Consider the following 21,780-nt stretch of genomic DNA (forward strand, 5'->3'; position numbering starts at 1 on the left):
TGGGTTTTCATCCATTAAACATACCTACTGGTCATAAAACACTGAACTGTTGTGACCAAAATATCAAATAGCTTTTATTACTCGCCAAAATATAGTAATCCAACTAATAGGAAAAATTGAAACAGCCTTTAGCACTGCAAGTAATTTGTGTAAATTAAACACTATAGTTTTATGGGCAATTTTCATAAACGTTCCAGGCAAAATTTGAAAGATATTACAGTTTAATGTATATAACATTATCTTTCTTAGAATATAGATTATTGCTGTATTAAAAAAAAAATCAAAATCACTGAAGTACAAACTGAAAATTTCTAATAGGGTAATGTTAATACGAGGGCTATCCAGAAAGTAGATTACGTTTTGGAATTAAGGATAAACAAAGTCTTGGAAAAATATTTTATTATATACAATTGAAAGCCACACTTAAACCCTAATTTCCAACATAATCAGTAATCACCTTTCAAATTAAGGCACTTGTCGTAGCGATGAACAAGCTTAGAAATTCCCTTGTCGTAGAAATTAGCCGCCTGCGTCTTCAACCACTTAGTTACCTCTTTTTGTAGCTATGTGCGTCGTCATCAAAACGCTGCATAGCCAGCCTCTTCTTCATTGCTGGGAATAAGTGAAAGTCACTCGGTGCCAGGTCGGGCTGTACAGCGGATGAGGAAACAACTCCCACTTAAAAGATTCAAGAACTTCGCGAGTGGCATTTGCCGTGTGGGGCCGGGCGTTTTCGTGAATCAACAGGATCTTTGAGCTTAACTTTCCCGTGCGCTTGTTTTGTATCGCTCTTCTAAGGTTTTGCAGGGTTTGGCAATACCTTTGAGAGTTTATTGTAGTGCCTCTTTCAAATTATACCTTCCCTCCCAAAAAACAGTCGCCATCACCTTCCTTGCCGACATCGTTTGCATGCATTTCTTGGGTTGGGGGAATCTGTGTACCCCCACTGCATTGACTGCAATTTCGTCTAGCAGTTCACATGTTTGACCCATGTTTCGTCACCAGTAATGATGCGATCGAGTAGTGAGTCACCATCTTTATCGTAAGTGTCCAGAAACGTTAGTGCTACAGCCATTCGTTGATTTTTGTGACTGTCTGTCAAGATTTTCGGCACCCATCTTACACAAAACTTGTGGTAACCAAGCTTTTCGGTTATGATCTCGTGCAACAAACTTCACAAAATTTGTGGAAAACCCATAGAGAGTTCCGTTATTGTGAATTTTCGAGTTTTACGAACTTCGGCGCCGACTTTTTCGACAAGTTCAGCAGTCACAATGCTGGGTCTTCCACTTCGCTCTTCATCGTGAACGTTAGGTCGGCCATTTTTAAATTTGATGACCCACTGTCGCACTCCACCTTCAGTAATATTGTTTTCCCCATACACTTCACAAAGTCACCGATAGATTTCTATCGGTTTACAGTTTTTTGCAGTAAAAAACCTTATAACTGACGCACTTCACAGATCGCGGCATTTTCAATTAGCACAGACATTTAAAACTGTCACGGCAACTCAACGGTCTATGCAGCAACCTCTTACTAGCATGGTTAGATGCTGACTGAGCTACATAACGAACTGATACCAAGATTGTCGCGCTAGCCCCGCCCCTAGCGGATAAAGACAAAAACGTAATCTACTTTCTGGATAGCCCTCGTAGTAAGAAATAGAATTCTAGTTAATACTTACGGATTACCAAAATAAACAAAGAGATTGAGATGGCGGATGTAGCTGGTGTAGAAGCGCAGCATTGTGGATATTGAGCCAAGAAGGAAAAGGGAGAGTAATCCCTGGCGGGGCCATCTCCACAGTAGCCACACCAGCAATGGAGATATAGCAAACAACTGTGTGTCTATACCAATGTGGTGTGTATGTGTCAAACACTGCAAACAAAACAGAGATTAGAGAGATAGAGTGAGAGAGAGTAAGCCCTGGCGGGGGCCATCTCCACAGTAGCCACACCAGCAATGGAGATATAGCAAACAACTGTGTGTCTATACCAATGTGGTGTGTATGTGTCAAACACTGCAAACAAAACAGAGATTAGAGAGATAGAGTGAGAGAGAGTAAGCCCTGGCGGGGGCCATCTCCACAGTAGCCACACCAGCAATGGAGATATAGCAAACAACTGTGTGTCTATACCAATGTGGTGTGTATGTGTCAAACACTGCAAACAAAACAGAGATTAGAGAGATAGAGTGAGAGAGAGTAAGCCCTGGCGGGGGCCATCTCCACAGTAGCCACACCAGCAATGGAGATATAGCAAACAACTGTGTGTCTATACCAATGTGGTGTGTATGTGTCAAACACTGCAAACAGAGATTAGAGAGATAGAGTGAGAGAGAGTAATCCCTGGCGGGGGCCATCTCCACTGTAGCCACACCAGCAATGGAGATATAGCAAACAACTGTGTGTCTATACCAATGTGGTGTGTATGTGTCAAACACTGCAAACAGAAATTAGAGAGAGAGAGTGAGAGAGAGTAATCCCTGGTGGGGGCCATCTCCAAAGTAGCCACACCAGCAATGGAGATATAGTAAACAACTTTGTGTCCAGTGAGAATGAACAGAAATGAGTAACAGAGTGTCTACATAGATGAACACCTATGTTTTCTTACAATACCAATGTGGTGGGTACGTTTCAATGGTTCAGTGGAAAATCAAGTAAATTTGGACAGATTTTATCAAATGAAATGAGTAACATTAATGTTACTCTAATAAAGTGTACACCATTTCAAGCACTCAACAATAAAACTCCATGACTGTATTCCATCCAAAAGTCAAAACCATCGGCATATAATTTATTTAAATTTATATTTCTCTCTTGAGTATTGTTGTTTACTGTCTAAAAGTACTGAGAAATAAATTGAATTGACTAGTCAGTCAAGAAATATCAACTGATTATCTGGTTTCCTTAGTTTACAAAAAGGTTAACTAGAGAAAGCTGTAGTTTCTAGAATTGTTGAATCATTGTGTCATCTGGAAAAGGCAAGAGAGCTCAAAGGTTTTTTCCTTTGTTATTAGACATTAAACCATAGATTGGTTTATCACCGAAGCGGTTTCTGTATGATAACATCATTTTGTGGGCTTCCACACTCACCATGTTTTTGAATCCGAAGTAGTTATGGATAAATAAGAGGTTGCGCCACCACGTGGTCTTGCAAACCTCAGCGTGATGACGGACCACCAAATTCCATTGAGGTCCAGAACCGAGGATTGGCATCACAAATGTGCAGAACAAGATGAGGGCTCCAAGGGTAGGGACCAGACTGTAAACATTTGTAAACCATATTTTCAACAAACCAAATGAAACTGTTACTTGGTCTTATCAGAAACAGGGAACCTACAAACAAACAGCGTTTTTTTAATTTTATTTAGCTGCATAGATTTGATAGTGCTCATAGTTATAAGAATGTAGCTGGTTCGATCCTGAGAAAAGTCAGTATCTTTCATGGACGTACAAAACTTTTCCCAGCTGACCTTTATTATTGAAATTTTAATGAATTGTCCTGGCTATTTAATGGCTGGTATTAGTCTGTAATGTACAAAAGGAATTTCACACCATTGTACACTCATATTCAAGTTAAAATATGCACTGAGTAACCGTCCCAATATAATGGTATGATAATATTAACACTATAAGTGATCAAGCATTATTTTTTCTTATTTATATTTTGCATCTCATTTAATGACTCTAGATGTTTAACCAAGTTGATTCATCAATTGAAACTAGTTTTTAAAAGTGCACTCAATTCGATAACAAATCAAACTAACCTAGGGATGCCACGTAATGAGAAAGATACCTAGGGGGGGTCCAATCTTTATGAACCTGGTGTTGCGGGACCCAGCTTTATCATTGGGATTTTATAGGTGGTCTGGGGGCTTTTACCCCTCATGAAACATTATGGATCGCTGATGATTTAATTTTTGGTAAATGATTGAGCACTTTCAAAATCAACACAGTTAGCAGTACAAAATGTGAATACAGGTGCAAACCTATCCATGACTATAGTAGTAATACCTGAGGTGGAGCGGGGCCAAGTGCAAACATTCAGAGCGGGGCCCCTGACTACCAATGAAGTAATATCCCAACAATACTAAGTATAAAAAATTGCAATGCATAAATTATATTATACTCCACCCTGTTTTCAAAATTGGTTTAAATTCAAGGAGTTTTTACAATGTTCTGTTGTATTTTTTACCAATAGCAGGGCCCTCCAAGGTGCGGGGCCCTGTGCACCTTTTACATGTGCCTAAGGCCAGCTCTGAGAAAGACATTACCGAAGCAATCGAGAGAGGTACTCCTTGCGCACATCAATGGATCGTTTGCGGGCAAGATGTCTAAGAAGACTGTAAGTGGTGAGAAGACCACTGATCATGATGAAAGGGTCTGTGTAAAGACTGGCAGCCCGAGCAATAACTGTCCAAGGTTTGCCCAGAACCTGAAACCAATCATTTTGGTAGAGATTGTTAATGGAGAAACAGAAATATTATTAATTTAATATGTTTCAATGGTTATTTAGTAATTACCATAGTATTATAACCTTCTAGGGTTACAGTAGTTAAGTTTGGTAAATCGAGCCTCTCTAGTATATTTTATGTCTTCTTTTAGATAAACTTGTACCTGGATCCCATCATAAGTCATTATACTGTCTAACAACTTTTCTTAAGGTGATAAAATCACTGGTGATCAGAAAATCTTCCAGTCCCAAAGTATAGCACCCCCAATTTACCAAATCTCATACAATATGTGAAGATCTTTTAAACTGTAAGGACTTGTCTTACCTAGAATTTTTATATTCAAAAAAGTACCTCAGCCATGGCTGTTCGATTCACAAAGGGGTTGAAGAAGAGAGCCATGGATTTGTGGGACATGAGGAGCATGAAGGCGTTCAAGGCTCTGATCCCGTGAACACAGTGGATGTCTTCTGGGGATTCAGAGAGGGAGAGCAGCTTACGACTGTTGGACAGTAGTGAGAACGCTAGGAGAACCTCCATGGCGCGTGCTGGAACCAATATTGTCTTGGTAAACAGGGACTAGTAAAAATACTTAAATTTTTTGGCAAAAACATTTTAAATGAAAAAGCCCGATCAAAAGATATCTTAGTCAACAAGGCAGTTTGTTCCAAGGAACCTTTTTCCACCTTTCTTAAGATATGTTAATTTTTATTAAAATTAGTATTTGAATTTTAAAAAGCACTTGGTTTAGGAATACAGGAAGAAGGAATGGAAACAGAACTAACGAATGTAAGAAAGGAGTTCCCTACAAAGGACCTCTTCAGAAGAAAGAAGTAGAATGTAGAATCTGTCCTTTTCTTTATTCTGAAGTAGCCTCTTGTAGGAGCAATATATCAAGTTTATTATGTCGTGGACTTTTTTGTGCTTTCAACTACCTGGAACTCTTTTCTTGTTAGTTGTGTATTCTTTCCTTCTTTTTAGGTAGTATTTGTAATTCGCATATACATTTATGTTAATATATCCTGTAATGAACCCCTTACAGTTAAATTGTAACTCTACCCAAGGATGGATTTCTGTATGTATCTTTAACTTGGGCCAACACTACTGGCCATATAACCCTGTCTCTCTTTCAATATCGTCTTCATCTTTTGAAGACCAATATTCTAAAAACGTTCCTTTTACAAATAAATATTTTAAAAGCCCCAATGCACAACCACAAGTTATGTCATACTAGGCATTTTACATTTTGAAAATTTAGTCCAAACAATTAATTATAAGGCTGTTCTTTTCAGTTTAGGTTTTGAATTTGTTGAGTCTCAATTGATGTGGAATATGGAATACTCACTGACGTGTCGCTTGTCTTGGATGAGGTAGTCAGTGATGGTGGCTGTAACTATCACTCCCATGATACCCAGGAAAAACCCTCTGTCAACAATCAACATTCTGATGTTAGTGTTTAATCCAGGTTTTTTTCATCTGCAGAGCTCTCCATTTAACCATTCAACACAACACAAGATCTTCGAGATTGGAACTCATTTTGTCCCAAACTAATCCTAAATCTCCTGGCAACTCTTCTTTTCTTTCAAAGGTTTCGTCACCCTCAGGGTTTTTAGCTAGCCTACTGTTATGTTCTTTGTTTCAGAATAAAGATATGTTATCATGTAAAAATTTAAAATATACAAATGCATTAATGTGAGAATAAGAAAAAAGGATTTTATAACACGACGTACAGTTGGATAATCAACTCACACGTTATTACAAGTATTATTCAAAAATAGGTTTTATTCAAACACTATGATAAGAAATATGATGTTATTATTTTTTTGTTATTGTGGATATTTTATCCAAATTTGGATTTTATATTATAAAATTATCAGATGAAAAATATGCATGCCCTGAGCAGCAATTGTGAAATGTCCAGTGTGGAAACACTCACTATCGTCTTAGAACCTACTAGCATAAAGGATCAAAATAGGACAATTGGAAAAAGCAAAATGGGAAGGCTGTTCCCAGGCCCTGAGGCAGTGGTGTATCCAGGGAGGGCACAAGGGAGTGCAGGTCCAAGTGCCGTTTGTCTAAACACTTTGACAAGGGTCATTTTACAGCCTGAGGCTTGGCGAGGCGAGTGCCGGCCAGGTATAGGTATCAGTGACCAGGTACCGGTTCCACGGTGCGCCCGGAATGGGAGTGGAAAGGTAGACCCGTGAGGGGGGGGGGATGAGCAAAATTTGTTTTAAGGATAAAATGAAACTGTTATAACCTAACCAAATTAGCTGATTATGAAAAAATTGAATGAAGGTTTACTGATCGAATCGATATTAATTTTCAATCGATATTAGGGTAGCACAGTTAAGAAATTGTACCCGGTCTCCTTTACATCCTGCCCACTACATCCCCTTCCACCTTCCACTAATACCCCCTCCCCTGAATCACTCTTACGCTCTGGGGAGTCAAACGGCACTTAACCTATCTGACGGTTTTGACAGTTAATAATCCCCACGGCAAAGAATAGAATGGCACTCGCTCCGTTTCCCGACACAAGGGGGCCAGGCCCCCCCCCCAGGAATTTTTTTTATATTAGTGATGTGTTGTTTCTTGATACCAATTCTCGATACCACCGATACACACATTGGACATTGGTAACTTATCGCTGTTGAGAATCGATCATCAAAAGTCGACTCCGATACTGATACCAGACACTTTTGAGAAAATCGTGCAATCAGAAAATTACCGCTTTTGCCACGATCGTGCAAAAAGGCGATGATGTCTTCACGGCCGCAAAGACGACAATGATGTCTACTCGATCGCAGGAGTTGATCCGATTTTTGCTGCGATCGCGGAAGACAACGATAATGACCACACGACCGCAGGAGATGATCAGAATTTTGCCACGATCGCGGAATATGACCATAACATTTTTGTGACCACCGGAGACGATGAGGGTGAATGTCTGCTTGGCCGTGGGAGATGATCCGAATTTTGCCCCAATCGTGATGTTTCCGTTTCACGGGGAATATTCATTTAATATTTTGCCGTGACCGTGGGAGGCAATATGACATGTCTGAATTGATTAAATTGATTCGACGCGGAAAATTGTCAAATTTTTCTGTGATAGGGGGATATGATTATGATGTCTACACGACCGGGAAGACGACAATGATATCCACACGCCCGGGGGAGATGATCCGAATTTTGCCACAGTATGTTGTTTTCAGATCAAAAGGTTAGAAATTTATATCAAAGAGTCTCCGCTCGAGAAGCTTTGTCTTAGCAAAATCCATTTCTACGTATATGAGTATAAATAGCTTGCAATGAAACATAGTCATACATGGCCATGAGTGATGCTGGAGGAGGGATGATGGAGTCACTTTGGACCTGACACATGGAGGGGTCCACACGCACCCTGATGATTAGCTCGGGAGACGACAGGAAGTGGTCCACAGTTGAGGCGAGAGCTTGTTCCACTTCCTCGGGAGGGCACGAGGCAGGTACGCAGACTGCCCAGTTGACTGAAGAGAACCTTGGAACTCGATGACCAGGCTACATACAAAGAATGATCAAGATTAGAGGCCTTAGATATACGGTGTGTTTTTTTACGCAAGCCAAATTACAAGCATAGACAGATTCACTGTTTAGGAACAAAGCAAGCTTATAATAAATAAATACGAGGGAACCAGTGCAAAAATTGCATGTTGTCATAGGGTTTGATTCTGAGGCAAAAGAAATAATGCAATACGGTACCCTTTCACTTTTCAAAAATTATGTTTGTTTGAGACTGATATTAGTTGGATAAAACTACTAATTTACAATAAATTAAATTTGTTGCATTTATATCTAAAACATGAAGATTTACCTACCTCAACCAGGTTATGGCTATAAAAGTATCGTACTTGAAACTGATTTTCATGAACTGTTTACAATTTGACAGATATTTAACAATGAACTGAAAGATCAGCTGTTCTGATTTAAATTCACATTTAAATTGTTGTAATTGTTATATTGTTAGTCAGCATCACTGAATCTTTTAAAGCAAACTAAAAAAAAAAATAAAGCGGTAGGGGGCAAAGCCCTAAGAGAAACATTTTTTTTATTTACCATTGTCACTCTGCTTGATCATGCATGAGCTTTACAATGACACCTCAATTGTAAAAATAAGTAGGACGGCTGAAAAAGGGATGTAACAGAGAAAACCCTAATTGTATGAAGTGCATAGATGGATAATATAATGTTTTAAATTTAGATATGTAGATTGGCAACAGTGATGCACCATATTTATTTCATTCAATAAATTGCTACCAAGGTTGACAATTCATAACCCTTAAATCCAACCAACCACAGATAGTGTCATTAACCCCCACCTGTTTGAGACCATCTATCCAAGCGCCCCAGTCGTCCACCAGCTTCACCGGCTTCGCCATGTAACGTTTCAATAATCAAACGTTTCTGAAAAATAATTCTGGTTTTTGGAGAGCCCAAACATATATTTAAATGTTTATAAAAATTGTTTTTGTTCTTTTCCTCTGGAACAAGATACTGGTTTGCCCCTCTACAAAAATTTGCTGCTGTTATGAAAATACTTTAAGAAAAAACTAGGTTTTTGTCAGACCTAAAAGTAACTGTGATGTAAAAACAGTGCTTGCTCTAATTTTCTACACTTAAGTTTACATACATCTTCTAGATTGCTGCGGAAAGCGTTGTGGGAGTGTACGAGATTATGCAGCACAGACACCATCCCTCCCTGGGACATCCCTGGCCGCAGCTTCACCTCAATGTACGCCAGGCAGTATTGCCCTCTGATCACCCCTCCTGGCTGCTGCGACCTCAAGCACTGGTCAAAGTCCCCAAGTTGGTTTATGTTGCCGTTTAGGAGCCCTGAAGGTAGTTTGGCGTTTGCGTCAAACACTAAAAATGTCAAAAGTGGATTAGAGAAAGTTTTCTTATCCTATCTGTCAAACCTTTGTCTTCGAGAGGATGCAGTGGTGAAAATACTGGCCACTTGGAGACATGGTCACTCTCGAAGATTAAGATTTGATAGTTTACATATAAGATTAAGATTTTGACTATTAATCATATAATATTACCCTTTTAGTTTTCCTACCTGTATTTGCAATGTTAAACTACTACGCATGTATTATGACTCCTCCATCTAATCACCCTGTTGTTAAAAACATTGTTCATGACCCCTGTTGTTTGGAACTGTATGATACTATGTCAATATATAATTTTGAAACTATTTTGACTCCCTGCATTGCATAGCATGTTTAAAGTAGATATACAATTAATTTTGTTTGATTCTAAATCTTTTCATTTATTATTTTTACCTAAACAAGAGATTCATATTAATTTATCTCAACCTTAATGAGTGTTGGACTTTGCCCTAGCCACCAGGGACTAGTGCTGGACACCACTTAGGTGTACTATTGAGTGATTCCTCTGTACCTTACTTCTCTGTGGCTCCAGTCACAGAAAAAAAGAGATACCTCTCTGGAATGAACTGCTGCTGGCCACAATCCAAATGGATTCTAAGTACCATACACTCAACCCTTTCCACATGTTGTTTAAATGCCAACCTTTGTTGGGTGATCCCTTTAGATAGCTTGAGGAGACAAGACCATGGGGATGGCCAAGGAAGAATGTGAGGAAACTTTCGGGGTTCATTACTGATCGGGGATGCACAGTAAGCTAAAAAGCTGCTTTGCAATTCCACAGAATGTTAAGACATCAGTTGAAAAACTACCGTTGTACTTACTTTTCAGAGCCCACATTTCGAAGTTATCCAGTTGCTGTAGATAGGTCTTGCTGTGTTCCCTACAGAGCGTGTTATTGCTGTGGATGGGGGCGAAGGGGGGGACCATTGACAGCAACATGGACGACAACTTCCATGGGACTTCTCTGCCTACATCACAAACAACATTCTGGAGATTAGTCAAAATAATACACAAATAATTATAGTTAAATCGTTAAAACTCCTTTTAAATATATTTTAAATGGAGAAAACTGTAGGTATGGCAAGAAAAAAATTGTCAGTTAATGTTTGTCCCAATTAAGCTTATAAGATATCGTTGAAATTTGCATAAACTTTATGTATCCTTAATTTTTTGTAAAATTGAAGTTTTTTATAATACGGCTTATATATTTTTAAAAGCTGCAATTTTGCAAAGGTTCAAAGGTTTTTTTCATATTTTGTATAAAATTAGTGGCTAGAAAGATATATTTTAGCCGAATTTCAATGCTCAATTTATCAAGGAGTAAGGTATGAATGAGTTTGTAAATAACACATACACACAGACATAAGGGTAAATGGTTCGAGATAGAACACATGTTGTAATTCATTTTTACATAGTTACTATAGTTATGACGAGATGTCTAACATATATATATATATATATATACATAAAGTGTAACTTGATAGCAAATCAACTAACAAAATAATAAATAATTATAATAAACAATTGACCTCTGGCACTAAAAGTTTCCTCTACCTCTAGAGGAATATGTGTTATCAAACCGGTTCTTAAATTTCGTAGACATCTTTAATTTACATTATTATTAATTCAATTATCTATTAATGATTATCATTGGGTTGATTTTTTCTCGTACAGGATTTAATAGTTTAACGGGAGAGAGATGACTGGCTCGACAACGCTCCTCTTGAAGCCTACATTGTTCGTCCACCAACGCCAATGCGTCCGAATTATCACTACACAAATTTCGACTCATAACTTTGATAACCCTCTCAACTATTCAGTACTCATTTAGTGTGGTCAATGGTTATATGATCGATGGTATTCATCCGAATGACATTTTATTTTGTACTGTAGACTATTCTATAATTTGCTAGTACTGTATATGTATCCTATTGATTAGATGGATCGCTATAAACATATGTTATCATTATTTTGATCACATTTTCTAGTTAATCCAAAACCAACATAGCAACCCGTAATACCATTTAAAAATATTAAAATTCAATTTAAAAACTTTGAAAAAAAGGATTTTCCAGAAGGTGCCTTAGCGTATATATTATTTTTGTCTAAAACTAAGATATTTCTAACAATTTAGAAGCTATTTTTCAAATGATTGTGTTCGCAAACATTGCTTATATTAATATGTGTTTTAATATTGTATATTTTATATTGATATGTAGATCACAAACAAAATAAATGGTATTTCATTTGGGGAATGCTCCGCAGAAACATGGCGAAAAAGTACGGTGATAACCAAACCATGAACAGATACAGAAGTAAATAAAACGTCTAATCTTCTAATGTCATTTAACTTAGAAACATGGCCTGAACTGATGTTAACCACTCTATAGAAACACACAGAAGTAACCAGAAAGTATAATCATCTTATGTAATTTAACTTAGAAAGATGGCCTGATAGTCTGACGATAATCTCTCTATGGTAATATGGAGAAGTAACCAGAAAGTATAATCTTCTTTGTCATTTAACCAAGAAACATGGCCTGATAGTCTTATGCTAATCACTCTATAGCCACACACACAGAAGTAACCAGAAGGTACGGTATAATCTTCTTAGGTAACTAACCTTAGGTTTTTTAACCTAGAAACATGGTCTGGTAGTCTTATGCTAACCACTCTATAGACACACACAGAAGTAACTATAAAGTATAATCTTTTTTGTCATTTAACCTTGAAACATGGCCTGATAGTCTGACGATAACCTTTCCATGGACGCATACATTTATGAACCAGAAGGTATAATCTTCTTAGGTCATTTAACCTAGAAACATAGCCTGATAGTCTGACGATAACCTCTCTGTGGACACACACAGAAGTAACCAGAAAGTATAATCTTTTTGGTCATTTAACCTAGAAACATGGCCTGATATTCTGACGATAACCTCTCCATGGACGCATACAGAAGTAACCAGAAAGTATAAGCTTCTTAGGTCATTTAACCTAGAAACATGGCCTGATAGTCTGGCGATAACCTCTCCATGGACGCATACAGAAGTAACCAGAAAGTATAATCTCCTTACGTCATTTAACCAAGAAACATGGCCTGATAGTCTGGCGATAACCTCTCCATGGACGCATACATTTATGAACCAGAAGGTATAATCTTCTTAGGTCATTTAACCTAGAAACATAGCCTGATAGTCTGACGATAACCTCTCTGTGGACACACACAGAAGTAACCAGAAAGTATAATCTTTTTGGTCATTTAACCTAGAAACATGGCCTGATATTCTGACGATAACCTCTCCATGGACGCATACAGAAGTAACCAGAAAGTATAAGCTTCTAAGGTCATTTAACCTAGAAACATGATGGCCTGATAGTCTGACGATAACCTCTCTATGGTCACATACAGAAGTAACCAGAAAGTATAATCTTCTCATGTCATTTAACCTAGAAACGTGGCCTGATAGTCTGATGATAACCTCTCTGTGGACACATACAAAAGTAACCAGAAGGTATAATCTTCTTACGTCATTTAACCTAGGAACATGGCCTGAACTGATGTTAACCAATCCTCAGATGAAGGCATGAGTCATCAGAAAGTTTGATCTTGGTACGACTTGATAACCAAGCAAGGCTATTGGCTGTTCAATATATTATAGTAGTAGCCAACGCTTGGCTTGAATAAACCCTATAATAACGTCCTCGGCCATATAGCATATGGAAATTGCAAATTACATATCGCCCGGTGTGCAAAAATGTCGGAGATCGTTCCTTAACCTCCGACCCCAAACGAATACGACGTATAATTAAAGACCCCCGATGAAACGCCGGTTAGGTCAAGGCTAGCCCGTACACGACCAGGAATAGGAAACCAAACGATACACCCAATTTTCTCATATCCCTGCATCTCGTGTTTTACATAACGATTACTTTTGCAGGGGATCGTTTTTCCATTTTTTTTATTTCGTCGTGTGAGCCAGCGCGCTGCATATTCCGGCATAAAAGACAACCTATAGATGGAAAATGAATTTGTAATAATAATAGAATAATTAATAATAGAAAAGTAGGAAAATATATGTTTCGAAACTAGACGCAGAATCCTTGATTGTGGCTTTAAACTAGTTATTGCTAAAGAACCAACTGATCTTGATGTGTAACACTGCAAATCAAGGCATCTCAAAACTCTTACTCTTCACTTACATTTGCGTCAAAGAACGTCCAGAACCCCCTTCTCAATTAGTTATGCAAGGTAATTCGCTTTAAACAGTACACAAAAAATGCATACGTTTGTAAACTAATAGTTACGTTGTTTTCCAATGTAGTTGGTATCAACAGATGATAAGATGCATCAAGTTTAGTTTGAACAACTGATTGTCGTCGACAATGAAAACATTGTGTGATGATTTCAAATTTAGGGTTTAGGAAGAAAATAACCTAATCTTTTAATTAAGTATTTTTTGCGCTCGAGTTTGAAGAAATTTTATCAGCTACTGTTCAACTTAGGACCCGTTGATGTTGCTAGACCCCTATAAAAAAACTATAATTTATAGGTGCATGCAAACGTAAATACTAAGTGAATTTACATTTACCTGACTGAATTTCCACTAAAATAATCCCTTATAATTGACAGATTAATTTCCTATTCAAATAACATTAATTTTAATGAGTACTTAGGGAACTGCTACAGGGAAGGTAATAAAGTATGCGTTTTTTATTTAAACGTTGATAGCTTAGTATGAAATACACGAATTTGTCAAATCCGATTAAAATATATCCATAAATTAGCAACGACTACAGTTCACTTATTCTCCATAATAATAACATGGGACTTTTTAGTTTATGTACACTTTTTTGGAATTTCCTCCGTAACTGTTGGGCATCGCTGCAATATACTGAATTATTTGTTTGTATTTAAGCTACACAAAATAGTTCGGAAAGAAATAGAAAAATATTATGTTTAGGTCAAAAATGGGAAATTAAAATTTTTACTCCATACAACCGCTTTCCCATAGTTCGATCTTCACTCAGTGGCACGCGAAAGGTACGTGAAGTTAACGTACCCATATTAGCGTTTCCACTTTTGTTCATACCAACCGTTAGTTCTCGATAGTTCCTCAATATTGTTGTTAGTTCTCAAAAATAAAAATAAAGTTATAAGGCAGTAAACGTGGTTAGGTCAACTTCACACATAAAGCCTTTCTAGCGTGTACCGTTTTCTGATAAAAAGTTCAACGTACTTCTTTTTTTATTTTTCGAGAACTAAACAACAACAATATTGGAGAACTATCGAGAACGAAGAACTAACGCTAATAAATAGATGTAAGCATATTTCATCAGAAACTTATATTTCGGACCTACTCGCGAACTCGTATAAACATAGGATTACACGTTTGTACCAAGTTGAATTAAAATCGAATTCGCGCTAATGGACACACACTCTCACACGCACACAAATATTGATATATATTAAATATATACGAATTTGATTACATGGTGGATATAAAACATAGCATTATTAGGCCATCGAAGTTGTTATTTCTTTTAGAATCAACCTGTACAATATGAAAAATATAGTAAATCATGTAATCACAGAAACCCCTTCGACATCGAATAGTTTAAATTAACTTATTATCTTACAGTAAAATACTTAGTAGCAATGAATAACAAACTGATAGAAATCGTATAACTTAAAAATAATACTACCACAGTACAAAACACTCAAAATCTCTTTATTAAATCTTTTAAAGTTAAATCCATCTATCAACGAAAACAAATTAATCAAACTTGGTTGTCAAAATATCAAATTTGTATACCGTATAATCTATTCGGGCCCTTGACATATGATTTTCATTATGGGCATTTTAAGGTCGAACTGAGTTGGGAAAACAAAAGATGACATCAGTCGCCCACCCAGAGTCCAAATTATAGTGTATGTGGCCTTCGTTTTAACTTGCGGGGTTAAAACTCGGAAGGATGCACGACTCACAATTTAACAACCAGATATCTCAACATGTTAGATTTCATTTCGACTTAATTGAATTTACCACACTTTTTTATCAACTTTTTCCAAAATTCCTTTCTTCGAATAATAACGTAAAATTGATCATTCATGAACTCTTTTCTGAGCCTTAGGAGTCTCCAAATAAGACATCTTTACATTTATGAGGTGTAAAGCTTATTTTATAATAAGTTTGCAACGATTTTACAAATTATTATAATATATCTTTTGGTGATTGTGTATAATTTTAAATGTCACTATTTCAAGTTCTAAAATCCAATCGAACTGTTTTCATCAATAACTTTTAATGGTCCTCAATTGTTCAATATAATTTTCTCTTGTATTTGTATTAACTCTAATCGTAGACATTTAAAAGTTCCGATTTACACGCACAGCAGTTACGGGCAACTGCCTAACTAGTTAGTTTTGTGACGTTTCAGGCCAGAGAGCCGAAACCCCACAGGACTGGGTCTGTTCTAGGACCATGACCTCTTATTTGGCTATGCGTTATATATTCTAATATGGATCAGAGATCTCCAGCCCCGAGCCTACGGCCAACAAGGAGATATTTTTGGCCCGCAAAAATCCAACATAGGTTAGGGGGAAAATCGTTTTGATAGCAAACACTGATGATGTTCTCCCGCGATCACGTGCACACCTGTGTTCTGGCGGTCTCGGCAATACCATGATCGCTTCCACGATTTCGGCAACACTCAGGACTCGTAACTGGTGATCGCGATTTTCTTGCGACGTTAAAAGAGAACCTACGGAACGCCGCCAATGAAAGCAGGCTCGGCTATGATATTGATGGAACTCTTGGCCCACACCAGAATCAAGTGCAATTCACAGTCTTTTCCAATTCAACAAAATTCACGAACAATTCTTGGTCTCTAGGGAGCTGGCTATCGTGTTTAAATATAAGTATAGTACCATGATTCACTTTGTCAATTTCATCTAAATACAGCCGAGTCATCTAAATACAGACCTGCCTAGACTGAATCCTGAATCATTCATAATTAATTGTCAGAACTACAAATTTCAGCCGTAAATTAAAAATTCAATATTCACATTGTTGTAAACTCCTTTATTGTGAAGTTATCTTGCCGCTATTACAATTAAAAGTTCAATTAAGTAAATTGTGTAGTAGTGTAAATAGATAAGATTTATGTAGTCGTGTGTTTCATTTAACCTAATTTTAACTAGCCAACATGTTATATATAAGGTAATATAACGAATAGAAAATAGCAAGAAAATTTAAAAATCACCACTACACTCTTAATCGGTTAATGTTTTCATGGGTTTATAGGGGTGGGGGGGGGGGTAAACATTCCACAATGAAAATGACTGGCTTCCCCTCCAAAAATTTACAATGCTGCCCTCAAGGATAAAAGGTTGGAGAGGTCTGAAGTAAAGGATTCAGGGCTACCAACTTATGAGTTTATTTTGTCCCAAACAGTATCTCTTGGTACTTGTAATTTCTGATGTGATAAAAAAAACACCCTGTATATTTCATGACTCGTCATCAACGTAAAATAATATTGCTGTACTATGCTATACGGTTCAAAACATTTATGTGGTTTAAGGGGAAGTTTTCCTGAGTTCCCCAGCACTATTTTTAGCTTAAATGCTCATTTAAGCTGATCAGCTGATTGGCTGCTGTTTAAAAGTTAGGGTGATGTGGAGGAGTTGGAATCGCTTCTCCTCAAAATTTTGAAACTGAGTAGTATTATAGTGTAAAATTACCCTGAGGGGGTTAAGGAAAATTTAACATATTCTGGAGAATCTCATTCTGGATTACAACAACGGGGCTTATTCTAGGGAAAATCACCTAATAAATACAGATCGGAGAATTATGCAGCCGGGGTACCGGAACGATGAATATTTCAAATCGGAAGCAAATTCTTGTAAATGGACATTAACTAAGAAACATCCTACGCGTATTACTGGTATTGTAAAATATCTAAACATCTAGAAATCATAAGGATGTAATTCTTTTTCGAAAGAATTTTGGCTTCAGAAACAAAACGTGGTCCCGGACCTAAGACTTACGATAAAGACTACGACAATAGTTATTTTCTTACAGTGGGGTTTGATCATAAAACTTTTACGCCCACACAAACTTTGTGCCATAGGCCATCTTCGATGCTTTTTATGGACAAGCTGGCCCTGAAGATGTAATATCCTTGATAAATATCAGTGTAGAGGGATTGGCGATTTTGTCCCATGATCTCACCACCTACTACGACGTTCAATGATTTGGATTAAGATTTTCATTTGATTTGAGATTGTAGTCTATGATCCCAACTCTGTTGTTAATATGCTTTACAATCTTGTGAAAGCCAAGAAGGAATAAAATTGTAAGCTGTTGAAGATTTAAACCTAGCTCACATCAGTCGTAAAGATTGATCCCTAGTGAAGAAACCATGTACGAATAGGCTGTATCGCTTTAACTCAGCTAAAGCCCAGTAATATGGCCAAACCATGTACGAATATACAGCCTGTATCGCTGTATCTCAGCTAAAGCCCAGTAAAATGGCCAAACCATGTACGAATAGGCTGTATCGCTGTATCTCAGCTAAAGCCCAGTAATATGGCCAAACCATGTACGAATATATAGGCTGTATCGCTGTATCTCAGCTAAAGCCCAGTAACATGGCCAAACCTTGTACAAATACACAGGCTGTATCGCTGTATCTCAACTAAAGCCCAGTAATATGGCCAAACCATGTACGAATATATAGGCTGTATCGCTGTATCTCAGCTAAAGCCCAGTAACATGGCCAAACCTTGTACAAATACACAGGCTGTATCGCTGTATCTCAGCTAAAGCCCAGTAAAATGGCCAAACCATGTACGAATAGGCTGTATCGCTGTATCTCAGCTAAATCCCAGTAATATGGCCAAACCATGTACGAATATAAAGGCTGTATCGCTGTATCTGAGCTAAAGCCCAGTAACATGGCCAAACCTTGTACAAATACACAGGCTGTATCGCTGTATCTCAACTAAAGCCCAGTAATATGGCCAAACCATGTACGAATATATAGGCTGTATCGCTGTATCTCAGCTAAGGCTCAGTAATATGGCCAAACCATGTACGAATATATAGGCTGTATCGCTGTATCTCAGCTAAGGCTCAGTAATATGGCCAAACCATGTACGAATATACAGCCTGTATCGCTTTAACTCAGCTAAAGCCCAGTAAAATGGCCAAACCATGTACGAATAGGCTGTATCGTTGTATCTCAGCTAAAGCCCAGTAATATGGCCAAACCATGTACGAATATGTAGGCTGTATCGCTGTATCTCAGCTAAAGCAAATTAAAATGGCCAAACCATGTACGAATAGGCTGTATCGCTGTATCTCAGTTAAAGCCCAGTAATATGGCCAAACGCATTCTGCATTGTTAACATTAAAATGCCAAACTTTGAACCAATAAACTATGAAATTCACGATAAAGTTTACAGACCTTTAATTTTCAACTTATTAAATGTATTAGATTAACTTTGAAAGATCTAAACAAATAAACCGGATGTTTGGAAAACGAAATATTTTTATTCGAGTGTAAGGGGTGATAATTACGTAAACACTTCCCCTTTGTCCTGAGAGGCATTAGCAGATTACGAATACGTTGCCATTCTACCAACTGATGAGTTGATGACATCCTAAACAATGGAGTTATCCTTCTTAGATAATGGCTGCGGCGATATTTTAGTTACACAGATTTAGGTAAGGCATTAACCAAGCCCAATAGATGAACAAAATGTGCTATGGCTCCCATCAATCGTAAGTGAAAGTTGTTGATAGTGACAAATTCGTCAATTGATTGTATGCAAATTGCATGTGCAGCTGAATTCTTTTTAATAAATGAACATAGGTATTCCAGTTAAAATTCTTTAAAATATGACTGACAAATTTGTCGAATATATAAAAAAAATCATGTTGATCTCAATGTTTTGGGATGTGCCCTCTATATTACGTATTCTGAAATGTTATAGTCAAAGGCTGAAAATCAAATAAAGTAAAAGTTAAATAAAGTTCTAAAAAGTATTCAAATAGTGTGAATCTTTGATTTAATGAATCTTAATATTTAATGAATTTTGAATTCTGTCTGTGCAGAAAAGTTAAAGACTTTTGGCAACCATGCGGATGTTACCATGTGCGTAATTATATTCTTGTTATTGATCGTTAATGTGTTGGAATGTGTTTAAAATACTATTTTCGTGTTTCCCATCGTATTTTTAGCCTTACTACTATATATACACGTAAATTTATTTTATCGACGTCTTGCTGCAATGTTTAATATCATCGCATTAACGACAGAAAACACAAATACTATGATTAATAAAACACGTCGCAACTCATTCTTTTAAAATTAGCAAAGAATCCAACTAAGTCGAGTTAGGATATAGCTATTTATTTGAGTGATAAATCCTTAGATTAATCCAATGTGGTATTCGTTACGGCACAGCTTGAGGACATGCAATAAGCATAGATTATGGAAATGCCTGAATCAGAGGACCCATGGGAAGGAAGGTTCAATGACCATTTCGCACAACTGGTGGTATTCGTCGGAGGAGCGGAGGTGTGGCTGTAGATGATGAAGTGGCGGAGCGAAACAGGTAAAGGGAATAGGGTTGACTAAACGCCGCCACATGCAGCAAACTGAGCTCGATAACACTGATAATCAAAGTAAAATAATATTTACGTACGAATATTTTTATTGTAGTTCAGGAGGGTTTCAGGCTCATTATACACAAATAACTTCTACAAGCTCTAAAACTAAAACTTAAAAACTGCAGTTTGTTGAAATGGTTATGGAAAATCCGATCTTAACTCAAAAAGTTTTCGTGGTGTTTTACAGTAATTTTTTTCTATACCAACACCAGTCCGGGATTGTTTTCACATTACTTTAGGCTAGACCTAGGGGTTGCGGTACTATCACTGAAAAGTCCATCGGTGATATGGTGGGATTTGAACCCGGGGCCTCAGGGACCACTCGCACTCTAACCACTAGACCAGCTCTTTCACCATGATTTTTTACAGTAAAGGCGTTTGAAATAAATTTTAGACAACAGGATCGCGAGGCATACAGAGTCATGTTGTCATTGGAGCCTGAAGTGGTTGGGTACACCACAGGGTTGGATACACCACAGGGTTGGGTACACCACAGGGTTGGGTACACCACAGAGTTGGGTACACCACAGGGTTGGGTACACCACAGGGTTGGATACACCACAGGGTTGGATACACCACAGGGTTGGATACACCACAGGGTTGGGTACACCACAGGGTTGGGTACACCACAGGGTTGGATACGCCACAGGGTTTGGTACACCACAGGGTTGGATACACCACAGGGTTGGATACATCACAGGGTTGGGTACACCACAGGCTTGGGTACACCACAGGGTTGGTTACACCACAGGGTTGGATACACCACAGGGTTGGATACACCACAGGGTTTGGTACACCACAGGGTTGGGTACACCACAGGGATGGATACATCACAGGGATGGATACACCACAGGGTTGGATACACCACAGGGTTGGATACACCACAGGGTTGGATACACCACAGGGTTGGTTACACCACAGGGTTGGGTACACCACAGGGTTGGGTACACCACAGGGTTGGGTACACCACAGGGTTGGATACACCACAGGGTTGGATACATCACAGGGTTGGGTACACCACAGGGATGGATACATCACAGGGTTGGATACACCACAGGGTTGGATACACCACAGGGTTGGATACACCACAGGGTTGGATACACCACAGGGTTGGATACACCACAGGGTTGGATACACCACAGGGTTGGATACACCACAGGGTTGGGTGTCTGAAACTCACATTCAAAAACCGGTCAATAACGGATTTTCGATATTTGTTGATATCGCAATCACGTAGTTCGAAACCCAGCTGAAACTAAAATTATGTTTCAATAGGTTTTCGGTTACATCATACACGAACCCCTTTTAGAAATTCATAAAAACTGTTTGTTGAATCTATACAACAAATATCTGATTCCGACTGAAAAGATTGCCATCAAAGTTTCACAATAAAAAATATGTTTACAACGAGAAGTCAGGTAACGGTATCGGGGTAGTGCCTGGTTTCGATTGTCGTTCGAGCCTGAACAAGTCGTGGTTGGATATGTCACGGGTTTGCGGTCTTGGATATTCACGTTCAAATCCAGTCATTAACAGATTTTTTTTCTCTTGGATCATATTGTAGAACGAACCCCAACTATTAAAGAGGGTGTCCCGCAAGCCCGCAAGTAAACAGTCAAACTCCAGAAAATGGTTTTGGAGGTCAAAATTCAAATTTAATTAAAAATGAGTTTTTCATAATTTGCTTTGTTTCTTCGCCAAGGTTAAAAGAATCAATAAAA

General features: G+C 37.9%; 1 protein-coding gene across 1 annotated transcript in view; it reads right to left on the reverse strand.

The window, feature by feature from the left end:
* Window positions 1-21,780, reverse strand: part of LOC128998077 (nose resistant to fluoxetine protein 6-like) — a 62,579-nt gene that overhangs the window by 9,288 nt on the left and 31,511 nt on the right. Inside the window, exons 2-9 of the mRNA XM_054424064.1 lie at window positions 10,202-10,348; window positions 9,122-9,354; window positions 7,781-7,992; window positions 5,798-5,877; window positions 4,807-5,000; window positions 4,276-4,436; window positions 3,095-3,263; window positions 1,685-1,878 (exon numbers count right to left, since the gene is read on the reverse strand). Coding sequence (XP_054280039.1) covers window positions 1,685-1,878; window positions 3,095-3,263; window positions 4,276-4,436; window positions 4,807-5,000; window positions 5,798-5,877; window positions 7,781-7,992; window positions 9,122-9,354; window positions 10,202-10,348 — 1,390 coding nt within the window. The remainder of the gene's footprint in view (window positions 1-1,684; window positions 1,879-3,094; window positions 3,264-4,275; window positions 4,437-4,806; window positions 5,001-5,797; window positions 5,878-7,780; window positions 7,993-9,121; window positions 9,355-10,201; window positions 10,349-21,780) is intronic.

Source organism: Macrosteles quadrilineatus, unplaced genomic scaffold, assembly GCF_028750875.1.
Source record: "Macrosteles quadrilineatus isolate MER2022 unplaced genomic scaffold, UCM_ALF_1.0 Scaffold_7__1_contigs__length_78375512, whole genome shotgun sequence".
NCBI lineage: Eukaryota > Metazoa > Arthropoda > Insecta > Hemiptera > Cicadellidae > Macrosteles > Macrosteles quadrilineatus.